Source organism: Ascaphus truei, chromosome 3, assembly GCF_040206685.1.
Source record: "Ascaphus truei isolate aAscTru1 chromosome 3, aAscTru1.hap1, whole genome shotgun sequence".
In the NCBI taxonomy this organism is placed as follows: domain Eukaryota; kingdom Metazoa; phylum Chordata; class Amphibia; order Anura; family Ascaphidae; genus Ascaphus; species Ascaphus truei.
In genome coordinates, this window is record NC_134485.1 from 329,740,082 (window position 1) to 329,760,502 (window position 20,421).

Consider the following 20,421-nt stretch of genomic DNA (forward strand, 5'->3'; position numbering starts at 1 on the left):
TTAATCTACTTATGGCAGTGCACTTCCTATTTAGTTGGTCCTAGTTGTGGTGTGAGTTGGTAGTGAGTTAGGATCCAGATGAGTAGAGCTGATAGATATAGATAGGTGGACCAAGTACCTCTCACCCTGCTTAGGGGGTGAGGGAAGAGCTAGCCCCACTCTGGGTGGCCCTGAGGCCCAGAGTGGAGGCAGGGACATCCTGAAGGAGTACAGCTGGCAGGCTGTATACTGTCTGATCCTGATTTACTGCTGCTACTGCTGATGCTGTGAAGCAATAAAGAGTTTTACTTAAAGAGACAGAGTGTGAGATTGGAATCTCTCATCCCTGGGAGGGGATTCTGCAGTAGGGACTCCACCCTGTATCCCTGGGGCCTACTACAGATGGAGGCGCTGCACCATTGAAGGAGAATGAAGGCATCCACCCCAGAAACTTGTCCTGTTGTCCCCCATGTTACCGCAGGAGATTCAGGCCCTCCTGTTGCCAGCAGGTATGCACCACACTCAGACATGTAGCCAGACCATGAAAAACCCTAGGTTACCCAATAAGAGGTTGGGGGGGGGGGAGTCGATGGGCTACAATTGGAGGCACTGCTGAGATAATCAGGACAGGTTTTCAGCGAAGCAGAGCTGAAAGTAACATGTACACTTTCAGAGCAAGTGCTGCAGAAAGATGGGCATTTTTGGAGACTAAGGGTAGTCAGAAGGGACTGTTCTCTCGCTAGATACACCCTAGGTGCTCTAAGTGGGTGATGTAGATTTGGGTACACTTGGCTATAGCTGTCCTAGTCACCTTGAGGCAGATAGTGTAGGATGCCTGTGGGGGTAGCCTGGTTAACTTGGGACAGGAACTTCAGCATAGGATCTGCATTAAGAGTGGCCAAAAGTAGGTTGACGCCAAGTACTGCTAGAAGTCCCAGTACACTAGCCAGTATCCAGAAAACACACCACAGAGTGCTTGTAATGAACCGTCAGCGAGTGCGGTGTACAAGGAGAGAGTTCTGCCTAGCCTGGGGTATGCCATACGTTTTTATCACTGGTTATAGCACTATTGAGAGTAGTGAGTGCATAGGAACGAGTTGCACTTCAGACATTGAGAGTAGCGCTATCGTGGGCTTAGAGGGCTCACTAAAGATGGCGGCAATAGATACATGTGCTCTGCGGGGCATGGAGGAGGTTAAAATTGTGACTGCGGTGCCATTCACTGCAACGCGTGTTGCAGCCAATCCAAAATAGCGACTCCCACCAAGTCTAGATCGTGCACGTGCTGCGTGCAAGCAGGCTATGCGAGAGATGTGGAGAGAAATGTGCAAGGGTTTGGCGCCATAACCAGAACCCCAGCTAAAAGAAGGGAGCGGCGCAAAAGATGTAACCGTGCCCACCTGTGCAGTGACTGGCCAAATAATGAGCCCACGTCACAAAAGGAGAAAGAGTGCCCCACCTCTACCATCCACCAGAAGGAGGAGGCACACCGAGAACCAATCTCAACTGTCCTCCCAAGCGGAAGGAGGGACAGGATGTGAGACTGAGGAACCTCACTCTTGCTTGACTGGCAACAGAGAAGGAGCTACTTGTCGAACAAGCAAGCTGATTGAATCAACCCCTGCGCAAAAGATGGCTGACTTAAGCATAAATACTTATCAGCTTCCAGGAGGATTCCTGGTTGTGGAGGTTGATGGCCGTGAGTATCTACGGTGCCTGTGCATTCAATGCAGGTTACCTGGACCGGCCCCAAGTACTACAGCACGGTGCCAACAGTGTGGCATTTTCTACCTCTGGCCTACTGAGCCATACCCTACTATGGTGACCCCGCGAGAGGCCTCTCCAGCAACGCTGATCGAAGTGGAGGAGGCGGATGCGAAGACTGCCCTGATCCCATATATCACCCCTGCGGTAGGGATCCAGGCCCAGCTACTAAGAAGTGTCCCGACGGAGAGATGAGCAACCACAGTGGAGGTACCGGAGCGGGCCCGTTTCATACCTATACCCACTGACAGTGCAGCAAGGACCAGATGTGGCTCCCCAGCAGAGGTGCCATTGCCGTCCTCATCGGACGACGAGAGAGGAAGCCTGTCATCGGTGGTGATGCACCGGCCGGCAGACCACCCCAGCTTTGAAAGACAGAGTCCACTTACCCAAGAGACGGAGCAGATGAGTCCGGAGCCCCCCCGACGGCGAGCACTGGTGCGGCCTGAACCGCGTAGAAGTCCCACAGCCGTAGCGACTCCAAGTGTGGCGGAGATGGGACCCGAGAAGGCTCCGGAGGAACCGCAGAACATTGCAAGGCAGCGGAACGGTAAGATGACTGCACCACCCCCTTACTTCCGCCAGGTGAAGGAGGAACCTGTGGAGAGAGAGAGGCTGCGGGCCTACCTGCCCGTCCGCGATCATGACGGTCCACCACTGCATCTTCCGGTGAGTGATGCACTTCCGGTGCGGGACCCAGAGGCGGATGGAGACTCTGCCACGACCCATGATGACGTCACTTCCGGGTCGACATGGAGCAGAGGCCCGGAAGCCTTAATCGACTCATTGAAGAGAGCCGGTCTGGAGGAGGAGTTTGAGAAGTTCAAGGCACAAGTGGCTAAGCGAGGAGCCGGGCACGCTCCAGCCAGAGACAGTAAGAGAGCACCTACCGGTCGTGGCACCGTCTGACTAAGAGACACTGTGATGGACTATGGCGATCCTATGGTCACCGCCCACAGCGCCATTGCCCCGGCCACTGCCCATCACGTTCTATGCCACCGGGTCCTAGTGGGACTAAGCCGAGTAAGACACCCAAGTTTTCTACTGATTGGAGGGATTGGGTCTCGAGTGATGAGGGTTCTGATGGGGAGATACCACTGTCGTGTGTTATACCTGTACCTAACCCCACTGTGTTTAATCCTGTACCTAGAGGTAGGGCCCGAGCGTCCCAGTCGTCTGCTAAAACAGGTCCTGCAAGTCCTTAGGTACCCAAAATGAATCCCATAATATACACAAATGTCATTAGAGAGAGGCGTAAAGGCTCGCACTCTACTGAGAGAGAGACATCTGGTGTAACCTCGAGAGCTGATTCAGAAGAATGTATGAGTGTGTCATCCTCATATGAGCACCAAGACAAATGGTGGGCATGGTTATTCACAGGGTATGATGAAGGGATGGACCGTACAAGGTTTGTGCTAATAAAGAACAATATAGTAGATCACTGGTGGGATGTAGGCACTTACTGTAAACAGGAGGTTGCCGAGAGCTAGACAATAGATGGAGAGAGATCATGCAGAAGGTAGTAACACCCAAAGGTTCATCCATCTTATATAATGACATTGCGCCTGAGGAGCCTAAGTACTGGGTACTGCAAGGAAAGGCTGGGAACCGGAGACTTACTAAATTAAGCAGAGCAGATAGAGCCATAGTGGCGAGATACCTACAGTCTCATGGGTATGAGTTCCCATATGTACCAGAGCCAATCATGCAGGAGATTGAGGATCAGAGAGACACCTGGCTCAGAGATGCAGTCATTGAGTAACTACGCTTTAAGTGTGGTAACTCTGCTTATCTGAAGGAAGACAAGATATGTTCCTTGATGAGAGTTTGGAGTACAGGCAGGAACATATACAAGCACAAGATAATGTACAGGCCGGAGAATGGGCCTATTCAGCCCTTCATTGTTAAGATTGTGGATCATAATGGACGGGAAATAAGGAAGCTTGACCCCCGCCATTATTACTGGGTTATGGGTTCTCCATGTTGGGAGTTTCCCTGCTGCTTATGTCACCATCTGGGTGTTACAGCTCTGTGTACACAATGTATTAACTGCAATGTTTGTATGTTCACAGGTTGTTCACCTGCAGGATGGCCCAGCAAATTAGGTCCAAGTGGGGACCATTGGATTCCACCTGAGGGAGAGTGTAGCCCTGGTAAGATTATGGGCTATATTTCTACTCTCTTCCTGGTGGTAATCCCTGTGTAAGGGCAGGTTGCCAGGAGTTATCATGGGTTTCCCCCACCTCAAACACTGAGATAGTGAAGGGAGGTCACCTGACTCTGTGTCGAATCAAGAGGCACAGGGGTGGTGCCTACTGAATCTACTTATGGCAGTGAACTTCCTATTTAGTTGGTTCTAGTTGTGGTGTGAGTTGGTAGTGAGTTAGGATCCAGATGAGTAGAGCTGATAGATATAGATAGGTGGACCAAGTACCACTCACCCTGCTTAGGGGGTGAGCGAAGAGCTAGCCACACTCTAGTTGGCCCTGAGGCCCAGAGTGGAGGCAGGGACATCCTGAAGGAGTACAGCTGGCTGGCTGTATACTGTCTGTTCCTGATTTACTGTTGCTGTGAAGCAATAAAGAGTTTTACTTAAAGAGACAGAGTGTGGAGACTGGAATCTCTCATCCCTGGGAGGGGATTCTGCAGTAGGGATTCCACCCCGTATCCCTGGGGCCTTCTACAGATGGAGGCGCTGCACCATTGAAGGAGAACGAAGGCATCCACCCGAGAAACCTGTCCTGTTGTCCCCCATGTCACCGTGGGAGACTCAGGCCCTCCTGTTGCCAGCAGGTATGCACCACACTCAGACATGTAGCCAGACCATGAAACACCCTAGGGTACCCGATATGAGGTCAGGGGGGGGGGGCAATGGGCTACATAAGGATAATAGGTACTGTAGCTAAAAAACTTGATAGAAGCACACCCTACACAGAGTCTTGGATGGTACCTGGGAGTGACTCCAGTTCACTGGAGCCAGAGATTTCAATTTCTCACGGGCAAGGGAAGGTGACAAAGTCGTGTGTACCTCCTGGGGAACTATCTGAATTCCTAGGGAAGAAGAATGTATTAAATTTGTCTTGTCCAATAAAGTAACCAGTCTGTCAAATAAATCCCTGGCGCCCTTCTTAAATTAACATAATAACAGCCAGCCGGACGCCAGGACCCTGAGAAAAAGGTGTGAGAGTTTAAGCACCAGCACCTGCATTAAACCTACTCCGCCTCACTTAGTTGTAACCCTCCTTAGTGGGAGCCGGGCAAGGAGGGTTTACACTTGTTTGAACGAGTTTCAAAACAAAACGAATTATTCATCAAAACATTTTCCATTATCTCGAAAAGAAAGCTGGAGGGAGGATATGCACTCCTGTGATAATATCTAATGCTTGCTGATGAAAAATATTAGTACAGTATAGCGCCTTAATATCAAATGTATAGAGGAATGTTATAGTTTGTGTATCAACAGTACTTAGCTTTTTCATAATATGCATAGAATCACGTCCAAAGGCAGGAAGTGATGTCAATTGATAAAACAAAAACTATATTGTACTAAAGGTTCGAGTGTTGAACGATCTATTAGTTATACCTCCACTATACTCAACCTGATGAAGGCAGTTTAGCTCTATGCACCTTAATAACCATGTTAAAAAATAAATAAAAAGATATAATAGGGTGAGTAACTCTTAAATGATCTGCAATTTTCGCTGTAAGCCATTAGTTCTTAATTGCCTTATCAAGTGTATCAGCTGCCAAACAGTTGGCCTTTAAGATAGGGTCCATCTGTAACAGAACATCATATTGTAAATTAGATTAGGGATGCACACATTTTCGGCGCTGTGCTCCCCCAGTGTTGCGCTCCCTTAAATTTAATCCAGCGTCAAATCTTGCAGCGGGGTTATGTGACGTCACCTGATGCCGTGTTGCCATGGCGATGGGCATCAAATCATGGCGCTGGGTCATGTGACGTCACATCCCATGACCCCCCCGGTGTCATTTGATGCTGCGCTGTCATGCCCGAAGCCGGCTGAATTCAGGTAAGTGAATTACAGAGGCCTCACACTGAAGAGCGCGGGGTCTCTGTAACAGCTGCAGCCCCACCCCCCCAAAAAAAATTTCATACCCCCAGTTTGCGCACCCCATAATTAGAGCATTGTCCAAGCCATTTAGCTATATATAATTTGTATTATGGATGAGTAAGGAGCTTTCCTTACCTACTTTCTTCAAAACAATAAATGTATCCTGTTTTAATTGTTTAATCTCTCTATTACAAAGATTCTCTCCTCTCTCAAATTTACATGTATCTCTAAATTTCTGAAAAGATGTATCTACTGTACAGTATGTCTTTAAACACAAACTTTTCAAAAGTCTTTTTCGATCTTTAAAGTCTTGATTAACTTCAACGTTCTCTTGAGACTCAGATTTTTTAGAATTAATTTCTGATTCAAAGAAACATATAAGTTGCAAATCTCTAAAAATGTAAACACTTTTTATTCATATTCGTAATATTGTCGACACTTGTGGTGAGGAATGATGGACCTTTTGTAAAAGTCCCATCTCTTCCATTGTAAACACTCGATAGATTTAATACATTTTGGATTGGGTCCTTGTCCTGGAACCAGTTTGCGTATTTCTCCCGCCCTGTGACTCCTGTCACTTCTCTGTGCATTGTTGTTACTAATGTAACTACTTTCCCTCCTTTTTTGCCTGTTGCCTAGCAACTACAGCACAGGCTCCTGTTGGTATCTCCCAGCACCCCTGGCTGTATGGTTTCCCCTGGTCATATTTCCTGTTTGGACATGCAAGTGTACTTTCTTTTGGAATCAACAGCCTGTGAGTAAACATCCCCTTTCTCACTGCTTCTCCCAGAAGAAGGCATTGATATTTTACCTTCCTCTCACAAGTAGGGTTGTCAGGTGGCTTCTCCAAAAATACTGGACTCAATGGTGAAAGGTGCGTCAGGTCACTATGTCCAGGGAGGTAATACCGGACACATACATGTCCAGTATTACAGTACCTCTCATTTTTTACTGGACAGAGTATCCAAATATAGGACAGTCCGGTTCAATACCGGACACATGGCAACCCTACTCACAAGTGCCACCCACAGTTATTCTATCTTCCTGTATATCCCTTCCAATAAAGTTGCAGAATATAGAAGGACTCTGTGTGCATTTAACGGGGACGTGTTAAACTGCCTGATCCTACTCCTTTGCTACAGGGATCTGAGGGCCAGAACAGTTCTAGCTCGCGGGAGATTTTGGCGAGATGGTAAAAGTTGAATTCTGACCTCTCTGCGGGTTCAGCACTCTCTGTAGCTGTTGCTGATCCTTGAACAATTCACTTTTTTTAACACAATAAAAGATAGTATATTTTTATCTGAGATTTTTCTATTTTTGAGCTTTTATGCAGTCAGTTACTCTGCAGTATCATTATATTGAGGCTGGGCTATGCGTTTTGGATTTTTTAGATGCTGTCAGCTTCCGTTGATGTGAGACACAGTACGTTAGTATCGATGGTCCCGGATCTGTAGCGGAGATCCATTAGGAATGAAAGTTTGCACCTGTATGCAATACGTAATACATAAGTGCCTGTTTTTTTTATTCTTCTGAAATTCAGGAGGTGAGTGCCTTTGTAGATTCTGCTGTTACGATGCGTCCCCGGTCGTCATAGCAACGAGAGGATTCAGTAACAGCTTATTCATGCGATGGACTGCCGCACTATTGTAGTACGCACTCTCGTTGCTATGACGACCAGGGACACACCCCTGAAGAAGATCCCTCTGTGTGGATCGAAAAGGCGGAATTGGTGTCTTTTCAATATATTGTGATTATTTCCAACTGAGTGCTGTCTTTTCATTACCATTCTTCCGGAAGGTAACGTATCTCTAGTATTATTTTATGGGACTAGTACCAGGCCCTTTGAATATTACTACCGGAGGGCTGGCTTCCGCTTTTAATATATATATATATATATATAATCATATTTTAAGTTATGGTGGGTGAAAAAGGCAGCAAGAAGCTCCACCGTATTGTATATAACAAATAAAAAGATCACTTGTGAGCACATTCACATGTCTTAGGCAAGTCTGCAACCCTGCCTTTCACTATTATCCCCAGCATACAGTGCTTCCACTGCAGTAAGTAATTCTGGGAAATGACATGCAAATGAGCTCACAATGTGTCACCTTTTGCCTCAAAAACCATTGTTACATGGAGCCCATATAAGCTAATGCTCGCTGTTAACACAGCTTTAAAGCACAGCATCGGAAGCAGATGCAAAACCAGAGAAACCATTCAGACATGTTATAACCTTAATGGGTATCATCAGTGTGAAGTTGGTTGTACTGCTGGCTTTGCAATTTTCTAGACTGTAAGGTTTACCATCACGTTTTAAATTATGGTGGGTGAAAAAGGCAACAAGAAACCTCCACCGTATTGCATATAGCAAATAAAAAAATCACTTGTGAGCACATTCACATGTCTTAGGCAGGTCTGCAACCTTGCGTTTCACCTTTATCCCCAGCATACAGTGCTTCCACTGCAGATATATATATATATATATATATATATATATATATTTCAATTTCAATATGCTTTAAAAGAAAAGATAAAAAAAAACATGAACACAATGTATTTTTCAAAATAGAACAAGAGTGCTTAACATGTTTAAGATATAGCCTGATTTAAAGAGTTACCTCAAGGAGTCAGAGAATGCTTCCACGCCATGTCTGGAAATGTTATATCCACCACCTGTGTAGGCTAATCTACCCAGGACACTGGACATATTTACTATGCGCCCCTGGGCTCTTCTGATGTGGGGCAGCAGGCTGAGTGTCACATCGATTGTCCCCACCAGATTCACATTCAGTACCCTGACAAAATCCTCCTTGATCAGCCATTCGTTTGGAGCAATAGGAGTCGAAATACCAGCATTATTCACCAAGCCCCAAAGCCCTGTGAACAGATGAGGAGGGGAGTTTGCTATCACTAAAATATTTATTTATTGGTAACCACAAGTTAAATGACTGCAAAGTAGCACTGCAGATATTATGAAATAGTAAATCTGTGGGGCTTTGCTTAAACATTATACATCAGTTTTTAGTTGTGGGATTGGTCATACGGTATGGTCTCTTTTCACACAGTTGTTGCCATATCTGGGATGTAAGTAATGTCTCCAGCTCTCAGTTCTACATCAGATATAGGAAACACACAACTTTTACATTTATAAAAAAAAAGAGGTTGGATGTGAGTGAAGACACACATTTCAAGAAATTGATAAATAGACCCCCAAATATTTTTAGCTGTACAGCATGTGAGTAACAATCCAGTCTGTGTTTTTATTATGTGCATCAAATGTAATTGCAAGTATGCACATTTTATATATTTGATGCAAATAGCTGGACAAATTTAACATGCGCTCCAACTTAGTGGTTTTTACAAAGTAAACAACAACTGATGAATCCATTTGAGTATCAAAAAAGTCCCTCTTAGCTCCCTGTATTGGCCCATAAAGCGAAGCCCCTATTGTACAGTATGTACAACCATGGTAGAAGGGCACAAAAATATGAGCTGTACCGCCAACTGACCTCCATCCCCGATGATACCAGAGACCCACTTGGCAGCAGAGGTCACACTCTGGCTGTCGGTAACATCCAGGATTACTGTTTGCAGTCTGCTGGATGTCTCCTTCTTCAGGTCCTCTGCCCCTTTCTCTGTCAGACAAGCTGCCAGCAAGCGCAGCCCACGCCGGTCCAGCTGCTTCGCCAGCAGGTTCCCAAATCCAGTGTCACATCCAGTGATCAGCACATATTTATCTGAGAGATTCTGCAGTATCTGTTTCTGTCTGTGCCATCTGTACAGGAAAATCAGAGCCAGCAGCACCAGCAGAGGGAGCCACATGATGGAGCAGCAGCTTCTCACTGTAATACAGATACAGTACATATAGGCAAAGTGTTTAAGAATTATTCATTAGAGTTATATTTAATACATACAGTGGGGACAACAAAAAGAACGATTCCTGCGCTCCTACCAATTAGGCTAAAATAAAGTAGTGATCTCATAAATAAGGGTTATTTAGTTAAACCCTTTGGCCAAAGAGTTATAAGCCTGCAGCAAACGTCACAGCATAACCAAATGTGCAGGTACCTGCACAGAATATATGTAATTATTGTCCCATGGACTATTAAAAAATGTGAGAAAACCCTAACGGGGTTAAATAATGTATATGCTTTTCTGAGTAGTGCCATTAAAAGCTGTCCAAAACCAGTATCATAGTTACCTTACTATAGAGGTTAACTGTGGGTGCAGAAATTCCTTGGTGTGAATATAATAAAACTTACATACTGTATATATCTTTCTGTTGGCCTTATACATTCACCTACTCTTGGAGGGTGATGTGCAAACTGACACACTGAAGTGTAATATACCTGTACTAATTGGAAAATTGGTAGGGGCTCTGTCCTGAAGGGAGGAGACATACACCTCCAAGGAACTGCTATGTAAAGCAGATGAGCCAATACACCTACCCCTATGATGTTTCAGTGACACTATATTAAAATGCTCTTATGGAGTATGCAGCAAGGAAAAGGATTGGCCTAATATTTGTGTAAGACTGTACATATTACCGCGCTCCTCCCTATAGAAGTTTGCAGCTGGTAAAAAGATAGGCCTTACATATAGAAAAACAAAAAGAATGATTCCTGTGCTCCTACCAATTAGGCTAAAATATTTTTTTTTACCCATTTCACGCATAAACTAAATGTTGTAAATGAAAGTTTTTAGCTTGTTCGTTTCCTCTTAATCCCCCCCCCCCACCACCCAACCAACAACATTGCAACCCTTGAGTGTAAAGATACACACAGACTAGAATTAGATTTAAGGTCCTTGCGCTAAACACAAGTTACATTTTAATCGACTAACTTTAACGTATCAGATTTATTAAGCAGGCACCGAGTTTGTTGGGAGCATAAGCAATTGCATAAACTGCATACAGTATGCACACACAGTAAGTCATAAAGTAGTTCATAATTACAGTTTCAAAATCCATTAAAAAAGGTTTTCTGAATGTTAATTTAGCTATCCAGCACTAGTGACAGGCATTGTTTGTCAAGAACCTTTTGTCAGGTTGCACAACAGGTAAAAAAAAAACATCACCTGAAATATCAAAGAAAAAAAACATTTTATTAAATGGGACTTGTATCTATCTATCTATCTATCTATCTATCTATCTATCTATCTATCTATCTATCTATCTATCTATCTATCTATCTATCTATCTATCTATCTATCTATCTGATAAAGGTGTTTTTTTTAGCTCAGATTTTACACCCTTGAGACATACAGTTTATTTAATACTGCTTTTAAAACTCTGTTATTATACCCATATTGTTGGTCACAAAGTTACGTAAATACACAAGGATCTGTTTATCAACAGTCTGCCAGCTACAAATTTAAGGAAAATGGGGCAAAAATCTTCATCAGATTTACATAAATAATCCTATTTAAAGCAACAGGTTTCATTCTTTGATAAACCATGTGCTTTTTTGTATCAATATTCCATCCAGAAATGTATCTTGACTTCCATTTACTGTAGTTCTCTTCTGGACAGACTTTATCAAAGTCTGCTAACTGTAAAAAAACAAACAAAAAAAACAGCCACATACAGTATTTATCACATTTTTCAATAGGAAGTTTTAATATAATTCTGGTGCAATCCTTGGCAGTTTTGCAGTTGGGAGACTTTGATTGATGCTGTCACCGCCTCATGGAGTCTTTGCACAAGTACTGTCCAATTTTGGAACCCTGAGCCTATGATACTGTAGCTGTTCACACTCCATCACTTCTGCCTCTCTATGCCAATGCAACACTCTGGTGTCACCTAATCCTTTGTTTTCTTGCAGCTTCAATGCCCTAAACCTCAATACAGTACCTACCAGTCTCTTGTTCCCTCTGCCCATTCCCAGGACCACCAAACCCAGTTAGGATATCTGCCATATTTTTACCTGTAAGTATAAAACTGTAGTGTAGAGAGATCCAACACCCGCCGAGCTGTATACTGGGAGAGGTGTTCCCAGTCTTATTCTTTGCCCATTCCAGCACGGAGATGTGCTGCAGTGATATTAAACCAGCCTCTGCTTGGAGCTTCCAGGAATGTCTTGCATGTCAATGGTGAATGGGGTTGTGGTGATGATGACAGGTTGCATTGGCAAAGGTGCTCATACTGTTAGCAGACAAAGATCTTTTGTGTCAGCGGAAGTGCCTTGGGGAGGTAAATAACACAAATCCCAGAATGTCAGCCTTATTTCACAGTAATCCAGCAATGACAGTAAATTTTGACAAAGTCAAAGATAACACTATAAATGCCTGCATTGAATGAAGATCTTATTTTATTGGCTAAAACAGTACCATGTGCTGAGTTGTAACTTTTTATTCCCTGACAGTATGCCATTGCTTTATTACTATTTGTGTGCAGAAAGTATGTTATAATACAAATGCAGGGATTAGCGCTCCAGACATAAATGCAAACTATGTGACATGAGAATTAATACTCTAACGGCCTCATTGTCCATTAGGTTCCAGGCTGATGATATGATTTTGACATACATGTCTCTTATTTTGTGTTGAAGAAGAAAGTAAGAGTCATATTTATTAAATGATGCAAGGTCTGAGGCATCTTTCAGCTTAGTTTCTTAAATGGGCCCTCAGGTGCCATATGGCTTTGCACTGCCTACTAAATATGGCCCTATGTCTGCACCCATTTGGTATAGTACAGTGAATGGAAGAAAAAAAGGTTATTGGGTCCAGAAAATTTGCAAGAAAGCAGAGTAGTTGGATGCTAATTAAAAAATGTTAGCAGTTTGTGGCTGTAACATGGAGATGGAAATAGTGGACCCTAGTTGTGCGAAAGCAATCCTTAGGAGTTGTGAAAATATGCATTTGGTCATGAAGTGCCAGTAGAGACAAATAACGCATGTTCTTCTTTTCAAGACTTCAGCAAAGGTGTAAGAGATGAGAGTATAGATTTTAGAAAGTAGCAATGGAGGGGAACCAGGGAGGAGAAGAATCCCAAAAAACGGTGATTGAAGTGTGCTGGTACTAGGGGGTAGAGAGGAGCGCTACTTCATTTTTACACAGAGTGCCACTACTTTTTATTTATAAACATCCAACTACACCCCCGTACCAAAGTTTTCAATGATTGTCGGTGACATCACTATTCAACCCATATCCCAAGATCGCTGCCTAGGTGTTCTTCTTCACACCTTTTTCATTTCCAACATCCAATCATTAAATCATGCAACTTCCCCTCATACAGAGGTAACAGGGAGGGTTCACAGTTTTAGTGTTAGGACCTGCATTTGTGGTTATACCTTGACGTTTGGTATGCAGGCTTATGACGCTTTGGCCAAAGGGTTTAACTAAATAACCAAGTAATTACTATTATTATTGAAGTATTTAAACTTTATACTTATTACCATATATGTTTTGTCAATTTAACGTAGCATTGGGCACCTCTGTCTTTTGTTGAATACATTTGCCACGCTCAGTAGAACTCATTTTGGCATAAGTATATATTCATGATGTGGTGGGTGTAAGAGTTTGAGCTAGCTGGGAATGTGTGTGTGTGTTAATCAACTTCCATCTCTGCAACATTGCCAGAATCCCTTCCTTAACTTAGACTTAACCGAAGTCTTCATTCCCTCCCTTATAATCTCCTTACTCGACTTCTGTAATCACTGCCTAACTGGCCACCCACTTTAACTCTTTACCCATGTTCATGTGCAGCTCTTGAGCCCTTATAGGTGCCACACATTACCGCACGCCAGCATCACAAGCTTGGCGTCGGACAGAGTGAGAGAGAGGCAGCTGGGGAGAGCCGTGGAAAGGTGGAAACAGGACAGCCAGCTGGGCCCGGCCAGAGGTTGGGCCTAACTTGCAGCGCCGCTCCCCCCGCAGCCCCAAGCTACCAGGCCCCCCGCAGCCACCGGCCCCGGCATGATCATCCTCAAGGTAGATACATTTATTTGGGGGGTATTTTTGTAAATATGTATATGGGTGGTGTTTTTTTTTCCATACAGTATGTATTTGGGGGCTGGAGGGGTTATATATATTTGGTGGGCGGCTCTTTTATATGTATTTGGGGATGGCGGGCTCTTTTATATGTATTTGTGGTCAATATATACTGTATATGTATGTATGGGGGGTTATATGTATTGTTTTTTTTTTATATGTGTTGGGTAGGTGGGTTTATTGTATGCATTTGGAGGTGGGGATTTTTTTTATGTATTTGGGGGTGAGAAGTTTTTTGCATTGGGGGTTGGGAAGTTTTTTAGTCTATATCTTGGTGGGGGGGAATTGTGTGGGGGAGGGGAGTGAATGAGCGTGGGGTAATTGACGGAGGGAGAGGAGAGGGTGAATGAGGAAAAGAGAGAGTAAGAGTGAGACGCAAGGGAGAGAAATACATACGAGGCGGGAGAGTGAGATGGGGTGAGACTGAACGGAGAAAAATACATGGAAAGGGGGGTGGGGAAAGAGAGGGGGCTCATGAGGTGTGAAATGGGGGGGCGGCTCTCAATACCACCGACACGGGGGGCCTGCTTAAAATGTTTGTTCGGGCACCACAATTTCTGTTGGCGGCCCTGGTCCTAAACAGTGGCCACATTGACTACAAAATGTGGCAGCATTGTGCCTGACATTAAACACTGGAGCTCAGAATGTTTTAAAGACGTTGGCAATATTTATTCTGTAAAAAAACAGAAGGAATAAGGCTTTGTTAAAAAAAAGCCCCCCTATCTTTAAAAAGAACTTGTTTGTCAATAAAACAGTAGTAGTACTCTGGAGGTGAAAATAAAAAAAGTTGACCACTGATCCAAATATGCTTCAGTCACACAAAATTATTCACCCTTCTTATTTGTGCTGTGAAAGATTACATGCATGTAATATGTTGGCACCAGGAAACAATAAACCTCTTGCTTCTTTCTCCAGGGAATCGTGCAAACGGGGATAAGGAAGCCCCACAGATACCCCACAAAGTGCAGAATGAGGTGAGATGAGAAGGAAGCTCTGCACAGTTAAATGTCTCAGGGGACAAATGCAGAGATAGAAATGTTGGCATCTTGAGGGCTGGAATGCTCAGGGTAACATGGAACCTCCAGAGATAAGGGATTTAAGTGACACATATAGAGGTGCATGGTCTATTCATTAGGGTACTAAATTTTATTATAGTGAGCCAGTCTCAGTCTAGGATACACTGAAGAACAAAGACTGTCACCCCAATAAATAAATACTAATTGGTGCATAAATGCAGAGATTGGAGAATGGATAAAAAGCCTAGCACTTAAAAATTTAATTTAAATACATTTTCTCTCTTGTGCAGGTTCAGGCGTTCAGTTTAGGACAAAGAGTGACAGTCATCTGGACCTCAACATTCCCCAACCGTCTGATGCCAAACACGCTGGAATTCGTCTTTTGTACCACGGATAAAAGCCCCACCTGCCTTGCGAGTTATCACACTATCCTCACCTTTGTCCAGCTGTGTGTCCATTATGCTAAGTCATTACAACACCATGTATTAAATAGATGGGCAAGTGACACGAATGTATGAATACTTAGATTAATTTCCCCCTCTGCAACTACTCCCTCGTTCCCCCATTGTTTTTCCTTCTGCTGTCTTCCTTACTTTCCTTGTACCCTGTCCTTTTCTTTTATCCTTTCCCCTATCATCCCTTCCACTCTGTGCTCCTTTGACCCTGGAAACATCTGCATGGGTACCACTTCCACACTCAACCACTCCAGGTCTACAGTTAGATAGTGATCCAGCATTGATTTTGTATTGATGTTTGCCTGGGTATAATAGAATAACAACTGAAGAATGCCTGGCCTGTATCATTGACCCGGAGACAGGTATGTAGCTGTAGAAATTGCGGTGGACCAGTCTGGCAATGGTACTGGTACCCTTGGAGTAGGCAAATGGACTTGGATTTTGATGAATCCTCTTGTGCCCTTCTCTCTAAATTTCGTCCTTGGTAGAGATCACGCATAATGCTTTGTCTCTGTTCTTCTCACCTTATCAACCATGCTTAAGTCATGTGTAGCTTCAAGATACAGTGATACAAACCATATTCAATAATAACAATATTTTTACATACAATCTCTTGTGTTTTTTTTTTTTCTCCTCCTTAGTGTAATGTAATGCTCCCAGTATACACAATGTTACACACAGTAGCACTCTGCAGAAACAATGAACATTTACCTCAAAAGGTTTTGTGTTTGTTCATGGGGTGAGAGGGAGACGTGATTGACCAAAAACTGGCAAACTAAAATCTTTATTTGGGATATGAGTTTTAGCTGATGAAGGAAGGTTGATTTACAGCTACAATGCAGAGGTGTGTTGGGGATGTATTTATTAGCTGGGGAGTAGCCAATCCTACCATTAGCCCAATAAATATCTATTTTTTGCTCTGAGATTCTTTTCTTGTTTGTATACTACATAAAGTTAATTTAATGAATTGTGGAGACTTACAATTGCACTAGCAAACTGCTTTGTACTGTATTTACAAAACACAGTATAAAACACTGAAGCTCCACCTGCTTGATCAAATTTCGATAGAGGGCAAAGTTAATTGCACTAAAAGTCACATTACAACTTCAGTAGGGATAGATCCACTAAATGTTGGATTTGAGGACATAAGTTTCAGCTATATCATATTATTATTTCTTTAGTTGCATTTTTCCACATGGAATGACAAAGTATTTATATTCATTGCTATGCATTCCCTTTTCATTCAAATTAATTGCTCATGTGGTACCATCAGCTGACCAGTTCAGCCACCATGTCCTGTGTCTTTCCCCCCTAGATTGCTTCCTTCCACATGGAGGGTGGCATTGTTCTGTAGAACATTGCTGACAGTGCTTCCTAGATATGAACAACAATTAATGGTAAGCAACAGACCCAAGAAGGGCTGGTAGACCAGTGAGATCCCTTTATATATCAGCACTCGATCACATAGTATAGTGCAATAATCAGGTAAACCCAAATAAGGGAAATGGACAGAACTCAGAACATCCAAAACGTATGATAATGTGATATGATGTATAATGTAAAAACAGTTTATTAGTAATTATAATATTAAAATAAAGGGAGTTAAAAAAGACTCGAGGGTTCAGAAAGAAGAGCCACAGAAAGTGGAGGCTCAAATGCAGTATTCACGTTACTGTCCCTAAATAGGTTAGTAACCAGGCTGGGTAGCCACCAGATGTTACTTATCATCTGAGATCTGACTCCAAAAGACTGTTCATGGTACAAAGGCTCAACAAAGTATCCGGCCGCTCCTCCTTCTCTTACCGTGCACCACAAAACTGGAACAACCTACCGGAGACTCTCACATCCACCACCAGTTAAAGTTCTTTCAAAACTAAGGCTGTCTCACATTTTAATCTGGTCTGTAACTGTTACATAAGCCTATAATATATATTTTCTTTAACTGTGCATGCAATGTCTTACATATACCTAATGTATAACCCTGTTCACTTATGTAACCATGTATTATTTGTCTTAACTCTATGCCCATTACATACTTGAAAACGAGAGGTAACTCTCAATGTACAGTATTACTTCCTGGTAAGATATTTTATAAATAAATAAAAATAAATATACTGTAACTCCTTTCTTACTGGCATTTTCTTCTCATTTTAATAAATATCCCCACATTTCATTTAAATTGTAATTTCTGGTCCATCTTTAACGTGCTTTTATTTCCTACATTTTTTTTAATTGTATTTACTTACCATCCCAGTACATCCAAATATTTGTGTTCCTCAGGACATTGGCTCAACAGCAAACTTGACCTTGTCCTGCTGCCACTGAAATAAAGCCGTTTGCCTGCTTGACTACAGTATATAGTGCACTAAGTTCTGTGACATCAACCTCTGTGATGTCACCACTGTGTCATAGTGATCTAAGATCTGCAGAGTAGACATTCTGGGAACATTCATGTGAATGTATTGAGAAATGTGTGTGTTTCAGAAACGTTTGTGCGAGTATATTTTGAAATTCTCTGATTTGCGAAAAAACTTTAGTTTCTTTTTTTTTTCAATCACAAATCTTTGCTGCATTACTTTTCTCTGAGAATAAATAATGTGAAACTTGCTATGAAAACCTCCGAATTTCACATGGTATGCCAATAAAGTTAAAATCACAGGTAATATTTAATTGATGAGTAATATTTTGGTATTTATCTATTTTATAATGTATCTGCTTGTCTTATAGAGAGAGTTTAAAAGCTACAGTATGTGATGTTACACTGATTTATATGATACCTTGATGATATATGGTGCACGGTGACTACTGTTCCACTCGTTTCCTTAAACAGGGAACTAGTGATTAACACAGGAGTGGAGTAGCTCAGTTCAGTATTTATCAGTGCTCTGTTATTAAGCAGCTGAGGGAGTGGGAGAAGCTGCAATCCATGCCAGCAACATTTCCGCTCCCCCTGTACTGAGAAAAAAGGAAGAGTGGGTTTCTAGCTTGCCCAGAGATGGGGGGAGGCAGTTGAAGCCACTGAAGGGGGAATGCGCCCACCAATGAACTAGTGTCTATCCCTGTGCCCATACTCTATCCTTTTACCCCATTTCATGGGCCCAATCCATGGGGCTATATGACACTCTGCTTCAGGACCTAAATAAGGGGGCCTCTGCAGGACTCCCTAGGTCCACATGCCCCTCTAGGGCCACACTAAACCCCCCACCAGGTCCCATAACTTGCCTACTCCCCAGGCCCATGTTTTCTCCCTCCTCCAGGCCCATAGTAACTGCCAGGTCCATACCAACACCCTCCACCCTGCCCTGTCTTTTTCCTTTACCTCCCCGGAACACCCAGGCCCATACCTTTTCCCTATAACCCCCTGGGAGGGAGTGAATAGCTTAACTCCATCACTGGTCCAAACATAGGAACTTCTGATTAAAGCAGGTTTTAAAAGGCGGCAGATACTCCCTGTCACTATTGCAGAACCAGCAGCAATGCAGATGTTGAGAAGGATTTGGCTCACTGGCTGGGATTCACACCCAGCATCAAGCCAAAGCTCCAAGCCTTCAGGGAATCAAGGCTTCAAGTTCCAAAAGGATTTACCTGGGAAGCACAAGAACTGCAAGTTCTAGAAGCCTGTGTAAGGATCCAGGAGTCAGGCGGCCCTCGGCACACTCCCATCTTACCCAGGTCCATGCTCAGTGCACCCACTCCTTGCAGCACATCTCCTGGCACCTCTGCTGTCACTCGCAGTACTGCGTGCACGTGAACATGCCATCTGCAACTCAGTGTGAAGTCTTCTGTCCCCGCCTCTGGCTTGCGCACGCGCAGTAACGTCAGCGCTCAGAGCGCACACAACACACATATCTCGCCGCATCAGCGATCCTACCTACACCTGCCTCCTGCAGTGGAATGGCGAATCACGACTGTCACAGCTAATATACCTCTGCCCCGCCTCTCTTCCCATTGGTTCCTCTCTCTCTTATATGTTCAGCTGTCGACTTGCACTTAGGCTGAGCATAAATCTATGTTACGTAGTGTTCACTGCTTCATTGACACTGAAGTCCTGTCTTGTACCATTGTTCCTAGCTCTCAGTTCCTGACCCCGGCTTTCCATCAGAGTCTGCTCTTCTATACTCCTGACCCCGGCTACGTACGACGATACGCACTTCTCCAATCCCGACCTCGGCAACTAACCACGACTACTCTTCTCTCTCCAATCCTAACCACGGCTAATAGTACCTGCAACAATCCGTTACTCTCCAAACCAGACCTCGGCAAGTATTACGACTCCCCTGACCTCTCCTATCCCGACCCGGCTACCTCGACCAATCTACACTCCAGACGCACTCACGCGGCTGTGGGTGGCATTCATATCAATCCCCACCTCGGCCTTGCGGTCGCACCTTGTTTGTGGTGAGCACTCCATTACAACCTGCAAGAGAGCGCCTTCTAAGACTTCAAAAGATCCAAAAAGGAAATGCGGTAACAGATTCCCAGAGAATTGCCTGGAGACAGCTGGGACTCACAGACCAGCACTAGAACCAAAAGCTCCCCACTTTGCACGGTAGCAAGTTCCCAGAAGGTGTGCCTGTGAACAGCTGGGACTCTCAACTACTGTTAATAGCAATTTTATGTTGTTTTTGTTGATAATTTACACTGCTGCATAAGTTAATTTTTGACATGTTTTTCTCCGTTATTATCCTTTATTTTGGCGAGACACTACTGTGTGAACTCCTCACTGACCTTCACTACAAGGCCAATCCATCACATACGATTTTAGCAGTGAGATGAAAATTTGCCAGCTTTGTCGGATTAATTTAGTTCCTGACTGGCAACAGTTGTTTGGAGGTAAGTGGCCCCTCCTCCCAGAGCTCACCCCTCCCCACCTTTTTAACTTGGGAGGTTCTAGCATTTTGCTGAATGGACAGGACTCTCTGTGGTTGTTTCCCCTCATACAGAGGTAAAAGGAAGGGTTCACAGTTTAGTGTTAGGACCTGCATTAATTTGGTTATACTTTGACATGGTATGCAGGCTTATGACGCTTTGGCCAAAGGGTTTAACTAAATAACCAAGTAAATATTATGATTATTGAAGTATTTAAACTTTATACTTATTATTTTATATGTTTTGTCAATTGGATGTAGCATTGGGCACCTCTGT

General features: G+C 43.6%; 1 protein-coding gene and 1 long non-coding RNA gene across 2 annotated transcripts in view; one reads left to right on the top strand and one right to left on the bottom strand.

Annotated features, from left to right (window-relative positions):
- LOC142489896 (retinol dehydrogenase 16-like) overlaps positions 1 to 13,653 on the bottom strand; it is a 29,982-nt gene extending 16,329 nt beyond the window's left edge. The window contains exons 1-3 of the mRNA XM_075591467.1: positions 11,741 to 13,653; positions 9,326 to 9,658; positions 8,435 to 8,693 (exon numbers count right to left, since the gene is read on the bottom strand). Of these exons, the coding sequence (XP_075447582.1) occupies positions 8,435 to 8,693; positions 9,326 to 9,638 (572 nt within the window). The 5' untranslated portion in view covers positions 9,639 to 9,658; positions 11,741 to 13,653. The remainder of the gene's footprint in view (positions 1 to 8,434; positions 8,694 to 9,325; positions 9,659 to 11,740) is intronic.
- On the top strand, positions 11,636 to 15,718 carry LOC142489899 (uncharacterized). Its single transcript, XR_012799961.1, has 3 exons — positions 11,636 to 11,742; positions 14,721 to 14,779; positions 15,112 to 15,718. It is a non-coding gene; the product is annotated as an uncharacterized LOC142489899 (long non-coding RNA).
- The last annotated feature ends 4,703 nt before the right edge of the window (positions 15,719 to 20,421 follow it).